Consider the following 13232-nt stretch of genomic DNA (forward strand, 5'->3'; position numbering starts at 1 on the left):
AAAAATGAGTCTTTCAGGACTTCACTGCATTAAGACCAGGAGGTGTTCTTTTCTAAGTTCTCTTTGAAGTGTAGCCTCAGGCGCAGAGGAGGCACCACTGGAGGCCACACACCTGAATGGCAGATGTGTGCCTACCCAGCAAGACCATGCCACCAGCAATATGTAGGTGTGGCCATGTCCTAGGAAGACATTCCTCTAAAGTGTTCCTCAGCCTGAGAACCCTGCACCCCCAGAGGGCCCCAAGAGCCACGCTGCTTGCCTCTCTACGGACACCAGAGCCATGAAGAGAAATCAGCGAAGTTGAAAGATGCAGCCTTCAGGACCATGTCTCACAGAGAGAAAAGTCCTGGAAAGGGCTGGGGGAGGAGATGGAGAGCCTAGAAGCTAGTGACGGACACTCATCTCCACTTGGCAGAACTAAATGGTTCATTCTGGAATGTCAAGAGGGGCCAACAATGATGCAGATGTAACCCTGGGCTCCAGGCTGGTTACCTGTTCCACTTTGATATCATAATCTCCAAGGACTTTTTTGCCCCGAAAGCACTTGGCCCTGGAAAAAAGGGAAAAAAAACCCACACAAATTAGTTCTGTACAGGTGTTTGCGGTCAGAAATTCACTCTCACAAAGACGAGGACCATGGCAGACAGAATCCCAAAATGAGAGTCAAGAGACCTGGGTCAGGGTTAGACCCTAAGTCTGCTATTGGATCACCATGAGACAGCCTCAGGCAAACCACGGCCTCCCCTCTATAAAATAAACCGAAAGGCCTTTCACTCTCAGGCATTGTGATTTTTTTTTTTAAATTGGGGAATGTGCAGCCGTTGCTTTTAACTTTTTGGGTTTTATTTATTTATTTATTTATGGCTGTGTTGGGTCTTCGTTTCTGTGCGAGGGCTTTCTCTAGTTGCGGCAAGTGGGGGCCGCTCTTCATCGCGGTGCGCGGGCCTCTCACTATCGTGGCCTCTCTTGTTGCGGAGCACAGGCTCCAGACGCGCAGGCTCAGTAGTTGTGGCTCACGGGCCCAGTTGCTCCGCGGCATGTGGGATCTTCCCAGACCAGGGCTCGAACCCATGTCCCCTGCATTGGCAGGCAGATTCTCAACCACTGCGCCACCAGGGAAGCCCAGGCATTGTGATTTTATGATAACATCCTTGGTCTTTCTGCTACAAAAGGAGTCTAGAAGTAGCAATTTCCCTAATGTTACTCCTGGTAAAGACTAGGTCAATTTTATACATCCCTATAGTTTCCTTATCTTCCCCCATCTTGCGTTTCACTCTAATTTTCTAGTTGGTTTCCACCCTTGGAATTTTAGTTTCTAAGGAAACTGTTATTATTTTACCTCTTCATACCCATACTTCCAAAAAGGATTTGAGATAATAATTTAAAAAGCAAATATATCCAACAAAACAAGGATTAAAGGACAATCAATGAATGAAGGAGAGTTAATTATACCAGAAAAAAAGCAGGGGGCAGGGGGAGAGGCTGAGGAAAGCTTCTATAATTGAACACAAAACCTATCCTGTGTTTCTGAGCAGTCAAGAGAATGAGTCAAGCCTAGATACACTGTACTTATTATCTTCCCGTTTTGTCACGGAGCTGGAGGAACCTCACATTACAGCTGCTGGTAAGGGGACTGTTTATGCTTATATTTATAGCCATTGCTACGTTGCTCTTCACCTCCCCTTCCTCTCATAAGAGTTTCTTATCTGCCTTTATAGGCTGCTTCTCTACCTGTAAAAAGGACCTGTCCACATGCTACCTAGGTTGGGCTTGCTTTCCCAGTGCTTGAAATTTCAAATTAGTATGTTTCACTGGAGGTTTTCTAAAAGTCCCTCTCCAAAACAAAGGGATAAACTAACATTTATTGGGCATCATGTTCTAGGAATTATGTGCTAGTTGCTTTCAAGAACGTCTCATTTAGTCCTCATAACAACTTATGAGATAGGGAGAAAGGCATTCATTTTCGAGATGAGGAAACCAAGACTCAGGATGAAAATGGAACATTGAAGGTCATACGGCAAGTCAGTGACAGAACCAATATTCACACCCAAGTCTGAGTCCAGAGTCTTTGGCGCTGCACAGCACTGTCTCCCTCTGCCCATTCATTCTCGCCATCCTTATTCCCACCATTACAAAAACTGACTTGTCATGTATGCTGCGTTGCATGTGTCTTTTCCCATTTTCTTTCTTCTGTGCAAAAGGGACTTGATGTTGTGAGCACTAGTTCCACTACAAATACTTCCTACACCAGTTCCTGTGAACTACCCAGGACGAGGCCAGGCTATTTCCTTTCCGATTTGGTTCTGGAACAGTCTGTTCTAGGAAGTTGTCATTTGTCCTATCCAAGTCCCTGGCTCCCCTCAAATTGCTCCTCAGAGGCATTCAGCCATCCTGGAGCTGGATCACTGAAGTCCATCCCCCTACCTCTGCCCCGGTTCCTTACTAAGCTTCATCAGCTTGCTTCCGGAGCCCTGTTCAACACACAGCTCAGCAAGCCCCTTGGGCAAGGGGCCTGTAGCACATCCCATCCCTTTTAGGGCTCCACCTTACTCATGGGTTTAAATAATAGTCTATGCATGGCACTATCACTGCTCTGCAGATCTTGAGGACTCCGTAGGTCTTCGTCCACGACTATAAACAGAAGGAACTGGAGTAAATGATCCAAGAGGTTCCTTCCCTGTGTTGGTGAGGTGTGCCTACCTTGTTACCAGCAATTCTTTTCTGATGCTTCCTCCCATCTTCCTGTCTCAAAATAGCTCTCCTTCTGTGAGGTAAGTCTCAGCGGCATTAACAATAACCTCTCATTCTGTATGATGCCTTGCGTTTTCAAAGCACATTCTTACCTTATTTGTTCCTTACAACTCTGTGAAGCAGCCAGGACAGACAGTGCTGTCCATTTAACCAATGGGGAAAGAAACCCAGAGCAGCTAAACAATATGCTCAAATCACAGAGAAGTTCATAGGAGCTAAGCTTAGAACTAAGAGTTTATGTCTAGGTACTTAGATGCTGCCAAGGTTTTTAATTCACTCATTTATTTTGTGGGTTTTGAACACTGATATTGAAGTATAAATATAGATTCTGTCTGCATTTATCTGTCACTTTCTGCACCTGCCCATTGACCAAGTTGGCTAATGATACTGTTTTCAGGCCTTCTGCCCACCCCCAACTCTCTAATTATCTTAATTCCTTTTCCTTAAGGTAATTTGTCCTCTTGGAAATCTTAGTTTGTGTTTCCTGGCTCTGGGTGACGGACCTCTCTTGGCTGAGCCACAGTCTTATAGAAAAGGAGCCAAGATGGCAGGTGATAGAGCACAGAGTCTTCTTCTGGAGAATGAGAACATTCTCCCAGGTATTTTCATGAAAAATTTTGTAACTTACAAGCAAGTGACAGAATTACTTCCTGATCCTAAGAGAGCACTGTTAGGAAGCAGTGTGCTAGAATTCAGAGGGGTTCTGGATCACAGGGCTCTGGAATCACAGTCTGCACGGGAATCCTAGCTGTACACTTTTTTGGTTGTGTGACCGCAGGCAAGTGGCTTAAAAAAAAAAGTATGTCACATGGTTAAACCAATAAATCTAACTATCTTCAAAAGAATAAGATGGATAAGATGAAAAATACATTTTTCCTTTCCCATTTCTCTTTCATCACACACACTCCCCATTATCAGTTGCAAGCATATCCTTCCAGTGTGGGGAAACTGTGTGCATATATCTGCATACATATATGTTTCAAACATACATATGGCATCATGCTATATAAACTCTTCTTTTTTGAACCTTAATTTTTTGTTGCACTTAAAAATATACCAGTCCTTTGGGTAGGGTAGACATTTTAAAATATTAATTCTTCCCAATCCATGAACACGGGATATCTTTCCATTTACTACTTTATAATAACTTTGTATAGAATATAACCTATAAAAATATTGAATTACTATGTTGTGTGCATGAAACTAATATTGTAAGTCAGCTCTACTGCAATTTAAAAAATACATCTTAGTGATATGCTTTCAGCACATACTGATAGACCTCTTTCTTTGTAATAGTTGCATGAAATTCCATTTGAAGGTCATACAGTAATTTAACCAATATTTACTGGTGATATGGAGGTTCCTTAAAAAACTAAAAATAGAATTACCATACGACCCAGCAATCCCACTACTGGGCATATACCCTGAGAAAACCGTAATTCAAAAAGAGTCATGTACCACAATGTTCACTACAGCTCTATTTACAATAGCCAGGACATGGAAGCAACCTAAGCGTTCATCAACAGATGAATGGATAAAGAAGGTGTGGCACATATATACAATGGAATATTACTCAGCCATAAAAAGAAACAAAATTGAGTTATTTGTAGTGAGGTGGATGGACCTAGAGTCTGTCATACAGGGTGAAGTAAGTCAGAAAGGGAAAAACAAATACCATATGCTAACACATATATATGGACTCTAAAAAACAAACAAAAAAAGGTCATGAAGAACCTAGGGGCAAGACGGGAATAAAGACGCAGACCTACTAGAGAATGGACTTGAGGATACAGGGAGGGGGAGGGTAAGCTGGGACGAAGTGAGAGAGTAGCAGGACATATATACACTACCAAATGTAAAATAGATAGCTAGTGGGAAGCAGTCGCATAGCACAGGGAGATCAGCTCGGTGCTTTGTGGCCACCTAGAGGGGTGGGATAGGGAGGGTGGGAGGGAGACACAAGAGGGAGGAGATATGGGGATATATGTATATGTATAGCTGATTCACTTTGTTATAAAGCAGAAACTAACACATCATTGTAAAGCAGTTATACTCCAATAAAGATGTTAAAAACAAACAAACAAAAAAAGTATAGGGACTTCCCCGGTGGTCCAGGGGTTAAGAATCCACCTTCCAATGCAGGGGACACGGGATCGACCCTGGCCGGGGAGCTAAGATCCCACATGCCACGGGGCAACTGAGCCCGGGCACCTGAACTAGAGAGCCTGCGTGCCAAAAACTACAGAGCCCACGCCCCCTGGAGCCTGCACGCCATAACTAGAGAGAAGCCCGAGCACCACAATGAAGAGCCCGCACGCTGTAACAAAAGATCCTGCACGCCTCAACAAAGATCGCGTGTGCCGCAGCTAAGACCCGACACAGCCATAAATAAATAATAAATAAATAAATCTTAAAAAAAAAAAAATTTACTGGTGAGTGTTTAGATTTCCAGTGTTTGGATTGTTTTTGCTATTACAAACAGAGCTACAATGGCTTACATTTAAGATTATATTCATAAGATAAATTATTTTTTCCAGCTTTATTATGTTATAACTGACAAACAAAATTGTAATATTTTAAGTGTACACCATGATGATTTCATACATGTATACTTTGTGAAATGGGATAAGCACAGATTAATTACCACACCCATCACCTCACATTACTAACTTTTGTGTGTGTGTTTTGTGCGTGTGTGTGGCGAGAACACTTCAGATCTACTCTCTTATTAGCAAATTTCAAGTATACAGTACAGTATCATCCACTACAGTCACCACATTGTACATTAGAAGGATAAATAATTTATTGCAGAATTGCTGGTGTAAGGAATACTTTTTACTGATATCAGCACACTGCCCTCCCACCCAAGAAAAAGATTATTATATCACTCTCCCCAGTGTTTGAAAGTTTGGGAAAGTTACTTCACCTCCCTTAGTTACCCCCCCCCCCCACAATCCCTTGCTTAAGCTGGGCACAGAGAAGGTGCTCAGTAAGGACTTTCCGACTGCCAGTCTTGTCAAATCAATCCAAATTCACCCCCTGGTGCTCAGTCTAAACAGAAACCAAGATGTACATCCTTGAAGCACAGACTAAAAATATCCATGGTGTGTGTGTTGTCAATTTCCCCCTATTGTAACATTTTCTTAACAAGCCTACCAGCTGAGGATCTTTGTGAGTTTAATGGCTTGCCCAGGCAATGAACCACCTCCCCTTACTGCTAAAATGAGTAGAGGCTTCTAGGTTTAACTCTTCTTACTCAAGGCACAGAATACCCTCAGGAATTCCCATCCTCTTGCAAACTAGGGCTCATGAGGATGAGGAGACATCATCAGAGACTTCTCTGCTAAGGCTGCCTCAAAACTTGGCCCAACCTTGCTAAGCCCAGCTTAAATACTCCCTCTTTATGCATGGGGAAATGGAGAAAGGTCTAGAATTAGGAACCAGGGGAACTGAGTTCAGGCCTAGTTCTACCACTTCTCAGCTCTGTGACTTTGGGCAAGTAACAGCCTCTCTGAGCCTCAGTTTCATCATGTATAAAATAGGGCTAATAATGATTTTAATAATAATAGCTAACATTCACTACGTACTAACCACTATCTTAAGTATTCTATGTATCTTACCTCATTTAATAATACCTGACTCACAGGTTGCTGTGAAGACTTAATGAAGCCAGATAAGAATAAATGACATGAAAGTGTTTTGGAAACTCTTAAATATTATGCAAATATAAAGTACTATTAGCAAAATGCAACAAACATTCATGTACCAGGTATTATTGCTGTTTTACTATGACCAGAGCCAACATGCCTTCTTCCTCTTCTGAACTTGCATCCCATTTATTGTCTGCTCATGATATTTGGCTTATAGCATCATCATCTGATACCACCTTTCAAACTCAGTTGTCTAATAATCTGTGATACCCCTCCCCCACACCAGCCTCAGATCACTGGATTATGTAAGAATACTTAAGAGCAAGGAGTATCCATATGAGCCCTGGATTTTCCATCATTTTGGATTTAAAATATTGATTATGTCCTACTGTCATATTACATGCTCTGAGCTAAGGCTTGTACAAATATAATCAACATATCTATAAATTTCCAACTAATTCCCTAAACTGTGTACTTATTCACAATCAGGGCTTGCTTATTGACGGGAGATGTTAGGAGTGATGGTGCTGGCTGGACAGATGTAGAAAACCAGAAGAGGCCACCCTCAAGACTGAGTGGACTGAGTGTGTCTCTGCAGGCCCAGCCGTCTTCTCCTTTCTTCTTGCAGGTGCACGTCCCAGGGTGTCATGTTCTTTCTTCTCTCTTCTTCCCCACATGAAAATCTGTTCTCAATCTCCATCCACACCGGAACTAAAGGACCTAAAAACAGCCTAGAGTGTAAATCCTCCCTGGGTGCCTGAGGCTCGCACAGGGATCAAAACCTCAAGCTAGAAGATGAAAGCACTAACAATGCACCTTTAGTAAATGCCTAGCACTGGTTAGAGATAAATGTCCAGACAAGGTGCTTAGTTTCTGGGTCTTATTGTCTATAACTCAGGCCCTATTCTTTTGGTCAAGCATCTCAAGGCATCAAGAAATTAGAAAATAAACTAGAAATAGTAGAGGAATCTATTCCCTACCCTACACTCAAAGGGTAAATCAGGCCTGCCGGTCTTGGAGAGAGTTTGTGAGCGCCTGCTGCCACCCCCTGGCAGGATGTGTACTGCAGACACGCCGTAGTCCTAGCTCACTCACCCACTGAGCTGACTCCACTGGCTGAGTGACAGCCCTCCAGGTGCTTATTTGCTGCTCTGACAAACCATGCCTGAAAATTCACTATTTCTCCTAAAAAGTGTGTGTCCACATACCCCAAGCTAGATAGTTGGCTTTTTGCCATCTGTAGAAAGAAAGGATGTGATTTATCAATAAATTCAGCAACAATTTCCTGAACACCCAGTGGTAGGTGCTGGAAATGTAAAAATGCATTAGTAGGTGCCAAGTAGAGAAAGCACAGTCTAGAAAGGGAGACCAATATACATGTCGGTAATTGCTAAGGACCCTTTCAACTCTTAAGATTTATAGCTAATATTCACATTCCCACCTTTCAATCTTTTCCTTTAAAAAAAGAATTTAATGCACACGACTAAAACAACAGCAACAAAAGTTTCATCTAGCTCAGAAAGATGTACAGTGAAAAGTAAGTTTCCTCTACCTTCATGAAGCTCACAGGTTAGTGGTGGGCAGAAGCATAAATAAAAGGTCATAATACAGGGTATAAGCTGTAGCAGGGGTGTGGACAAGGCACTGTGGGAACCCAAAGGAGGGAGTTCTCTGCCTGGAGGAGCCTGGGAAGGCTCCAGGGACGCAGCTGAGTCTTAAAGAATGAGGAGGAATTTGCCACACAAGAAGCAGAGAGCAGAATTGAAAGGCACAGAGGCTGCCTGAGCACAGAGCGCTGCAGCGGCCCAGCTGACTGGGGGAAGGGCACGCAGGCTGAGCAGCAAGAGCCGAGGCTCCTGAGAAAGGGAAGCGATGGACTGTCAACTTCAAATGTCAGGCTGAGTAGTTGGGACGTTATGGCTAGCTTCCAAAGGATTTTTTTAAAACTTTTTATTATGAAAAATTCTATCCTCAGTAATCAACATTTTGCCAGTCTTTTTCATTTATCACCCTCACTGTTGTTGTTAGGACTATTGTTTGATTGTTTTAAAGCAAATCCCAGATATCGTGTTATTTCTCGTGTAGAATTTTAAGTAATATCTCTAACTGGTAATGCCTTAAAATTTTTCTTTACTGTGGTGAAATATATATAACAAAATTTGCCATTTTAACCATTTTCGAGTGTACAATTCAGTGGCATTTAGTGCATTCACAATGTTGTGCAACCAACATCGCTACTTCCAAAACTTTTTCATCATCCAAAACAGAAACTCTGTGGCCATTAGGCAGTAACTGCCCATTCCCCACCACGTCCACCCCCCAGTCCCTGGTAACCTCTAATTTACTTTCTCTTTATGGATTTGCCTATCCCAGGGTAATGACTTTTTAATAATAATTATTATTTAATAATTAATAATAACTTAAAACATCTTTACTGAGTCTATATTCAAGTTTTCCCAACTGTCTCCCAAAACACTGTCAAAGATTTTAAGCAAAGAGGTGACATGATCAGATGTGCCTAAGATCTGATAGGCCACGTTGTCTGGGACACAGAAGAGATGGCAGGGAGCCAACCAGGGCTTGAGATCATTTGGGAAGCTGGTGCAGTAATTAGACTTCAGGACTTGCTGTTTTCCCGGTATATGGCAAACCAACAGCTACTGTCCAACACTCATCAGGCAACTCAATTGATCATTTGATTGATTAGGGCTCGGAATTTAGAAGCTAGCTGGGAAACGACAGTGATAGAAAGTGGTATAGAACAGACACCTCATATAGATGTTCTGGAACAAAGCCATAAATGAGACGTATAATAGGCAGGCCTTACATTGGTAAAGGGGCTCTTAACTCAAATTTGGATTTGTAATCTAATTCATAAACCATAAAACTTTCCTTTAGGGCTTCTCTGGTGGCGCAGTGGTTGAGAGTATGCCTGCCAATGCAGGGGACACGGGTTCGAGCCCTGGTCTGGGAAGATCCCACATGCCGCGGAGCAACTGGGCCCGTGAGCCACAATTACTGAGCCTGCGCGTCTGGAGCCTGTGCTCTGCAACAAGAGAGGCCGCGATAGTGAGAGGCCCGCGCACCACAATGAAGAGTGGCCCCCGCTTGGCGCAACTAGAAAAAGCCCTCGCACAGAAACGAAGACCCAACACAGCCATAAATAAATAAATAAATAAACAAAATGAAAACAAAACAAAAAAAACCTTTCTTTTAGTACATGGAGAAATGCTTGTTATAGATAACTGGTTTAGGAATAAGATACAAAGCATAGGAAGAAGTGAACAGTTTTCTGGATAAAGGCAACGTTCCTGTGGCTGGTCCTTGATATTATTAATTCAGTGATTAAGTAGTTAAATCAAATTCTCTGCTACTTCTTAGATAGAAAGCAAGCTGCATGGCATCTTAGTTAACATTCATATAAATGATCTGGAAAAGAGTGCATGGGGAAATTGCCAAGTTTGCAGATGGCATTCAGCACTTCCAGGGATTAAAATGCCAAGTTGATTAGATATAAAGTGAAAGAAGATGTGGACGTGGGCAGAAAAGTGGCAGAGGAGTTTTAATGTGACTAAGTGTAAGAAAACATATTATATTCAATGGGAAATGACTTTACCAGGGGATCATGAGTGTTCAACTACAATCCAAAAAAGAACCTGAAATAACAGAAAATTGTTTCCTTGAGACATTAGTCCTGTGAGATGTAACAGAAAAACACAAAAAGACTGAGAGAGTGAAAGGTGAAAAATAACGTTGATTAGCATCAGAAAGTTTATTGGAAACTCAACATAAAGGGTTTCTTACACTCTGAACTCATCTTGTACAAGTCATAGTACTTTCATATTTGTGATACAGCATTATCATGTCCACTTGTCTAAACACAAATGACATGATGAAAGTAGAAATGTCCCAGAGAAAAACAGAACAAAATTAAAAGGTTCTGATTTTAGGAGAGGCTGATATAATGAGTCTTCTTCAGTCTGTAAAGGTAAAGATCCAAAGGGGACAGAAGGGTGTAAAGGAGGGAAAGAGAACTTGAGAGACTACATACTACACACATTATTCATCCCAGATAACCAAATTAATCTCACAATATTTCATGCCTTACAGGAACGTCATTTCAATGTTACTGGTTTTATAGGAAAAGGAAGCTCAGATAAATTAAGTGACTTGCTTAAAAGTAGCAGTGAGTAGGTGGCAGAGCTAGTAAAATTAAATTTCAGCACTTCTGATGATCAAGTTTAGAAATCGTATATTTTAGATGGGAACTGTGCTCTACTCATTTTTGCAGCCTCAATGCCTGTCTTACTCTTCAACACACAGTAGATGCTAAGAAAATGTTTATGGAGTTATTAAAATGAATACAGCTAGACATTTGGAGGTTAATATCAGAGAGAGTAACCATGCTCAATCTGATAGAGTCCTGGGCTTGTAGATCTCTGAGGATACCTACTTAGTCCTTCTCTGGAGTTTATAAAATTCCCTCAAGTGATCTGCAGAAGGGCTTCAACAGACTTAGATGGCAGATGAGACCCCTTAAGAAAAACAGCAATCTCAAAGTTCTGAAAATGACTAATTTCTGAGTAAACACACCAGCTGTTACTTCAGTTGGGAACAGCAAATCACTTTTTCTGAGCAGATTTTCTGAAGATCTCTATTTTGGGGAATAATTAAATGATGCAGTATCACAAGATAACAAGATTATCAAACACAGAAAAAAAAAAAAAAGAATCCTGTAACTCAGGAGAACACATGATGGGAAGATTAGATGCATTTGTCTGTAATTATAGTGGAGCTACAGAACAGAATGCTTTGGAGTCATGGGACAGATTCACTTTCCATGACTGGCTTATAAAATTAAATCAGGCTGATTTGATATTAGAGTAAAGTAGGTCAGTATTAAAGTTTGCTTTGGAGAAATATCAAGCAAGTATAATTTTTGAAAGATATGGATTTCTTTTATACCAGAAAAACAGGGATCCTAGCATTGACAAATGTCTAGGTTTAATTCCACTGTCAGGTCACAAATCATACCCATAATCACCACTACCATCAAAGCCATCCATCTCTAGATATACAGAAATGTCCTCTATGATCTGACCCCATCCTTCTATTCTAATCTCTCACTGTTTCCCTCCTGCAAGACTGCTGCAGAGTCTGTGTGAATTAGAAAAAGGCATTCCTTCCTCCAGGTGGACACTCCTACACCAGGGTTCTTGGCTTGGCAAGCAGAGTGTGGGTCTGCGTTTCACCCCGACTTGTCTCCTCAGTCAAATGCCCTTGTGCGGTGAACAACCTGAACAAGCATACGCAGGCACCCTGTCCTACTACCATTCAGACACTGAATGGTACTACTAGGTCAAACTGCCATTCAGACACTGTTTCCCAACTATCTCTTGTCAAACTACTGCTTCTGTGTATTGGTCCATTTAGAAATCACCCTTTTCTATGGAAACAACCTAAATGTCCATTGACGAACAAATGGATAAAGAAAATGTGATATATACATAGGATGGAATATTGTTCAGCCATAAAAAAAAGGGAAATACTGCCATTTGTAGCAACACGGATCAAACTGGAGGACATTATGCTAAGTGAAATAAGTCAGACACAGAATGATAAATACTGCATGACCTCATATGTGGAATCTAAAATAGTCAAACTCAGAAGCAGAGAATTGAATGGTAGTTGTCAGGGGCTGGAGGAGGGGGAAATGAAGAGATGTTGATCAAAGAATCCAAAGTTTCAGTTATGCAAGCTGAATGAGTTTTGGAGATCTGATGTATATGGCATGATAGTTAACAATACTGTATGGTAAACTTGAAATGTGCTGATTTCTCACAGAAGAAGGAGAAGGAGAAGAAGAAGAGGAAGGAGGGGAAGAGGAGGAAGAAGAGGAAGGGGAAGAGGGAGGGGGAGGGGAAGAGGGAGGGGAAGGGGAAGGGGAAAGAGAAGGGGAAGGAGAAGAAGAAGGAAAAGCAGAAGAAGGAGAAGAATAAGGTAATCTCAAAGGCTTTGTTTTTCTTATTACATTTGCTTGTGTGGTAAATCACACTGATTGATATTCAAATGTTACATGAAACGTGAGTTCCTGGGATGAACTCCACTGGGCCATGATGCATGATCCTTTTTATATATCATGGGATCCAATTTGCTAAAATGCTGTTAAGAACTGTTGCAACTATGTTTATTGGGGATTTTGGTTTGTGGTTTTCTATTCTTATGGTGTCTTTGGTTTGGTGTCAAAAGTAATAATTTTGGCTTCACGGAAGGAGTTGGGAAGTAAGAAATTTTGTGGAACTTGTATTATCTCTACTATAAATGTTTGAGAGAGTTCATCTGTGAAGCGATCATAGGTTTTCTACTTTGGGTCCAGGAATTAATCTTACTTTATCATATAATGTGCTTTCTAATACTTAATTAGATTCTATTAGTTAATATGTGACAAAGAATGAATGCATCTAGATTTTTAAGTGCACTGGGACAGATATTGTTTTCTTATTGCTCTTATCCAAATCATTGTCAAGGTTATTCTAGCCTCAAGAAAACTGGATGGAGAGTCTTCCATTTTCTTTTCTGGTACAAATTTTATGAATTATTTTAGCATGTATCCTCAAGCTTATTAAAGTAACATTTAAAAAAGAAATCACCTCTCTCCTCATTTTTAAAGGTCCCAAACAAGTTCTGCCTCCCTTTTGAAATCTTCCTTGTCCTCCCCTCTGTGGTGGTTTCTCCTTCCTCTGAAAGCTTAGTCTGAAACCTATTCACTTGTCATTTTAAATAGACTCAGCTTAGTATCATCTGCTGATTTTCTTTATTTGTGCCTCTTCC

General features: G+C 41.3%; 1 protein-coding gene across 1 annotated transcript in view; it reads right to left on the minus strand.

Annotated features, from left to right (window-relative positions):
- SYN2 (synapsin II) overlaps window positions 1–13232 on the minus strand; it is a 182008-nt gene that overhangs the window by 47546 nt on the left and 121230 nt on the right. Inside the window, exon 2 of the mRNA XM_057554990.1 lies at window positions 493–550. Within this exon, the coding sequence (XP_057410973.1) occupies window positions 493–550 (58 nt within the window). The remainder of the gene's footprint in view (window positions 1–492; window positions 551–13232) is intronic.

The sequence above is a fragment of the Balaenoptera acutorostrata genome, chromosome 10 (genome assembly GCF_949987535.1).
Source record: "Balaenoptera acutorostrata chromosome 10, mBalAcu1.1, whole genome shotgun sequence".
NCBI classification, from domain to species: Eukaryota; Metazoa; Chordata; class Mammalia; order Artiodactyla; family Balaenopteridae; genus Balaenoptera; species Balaenoptera acutorostrata.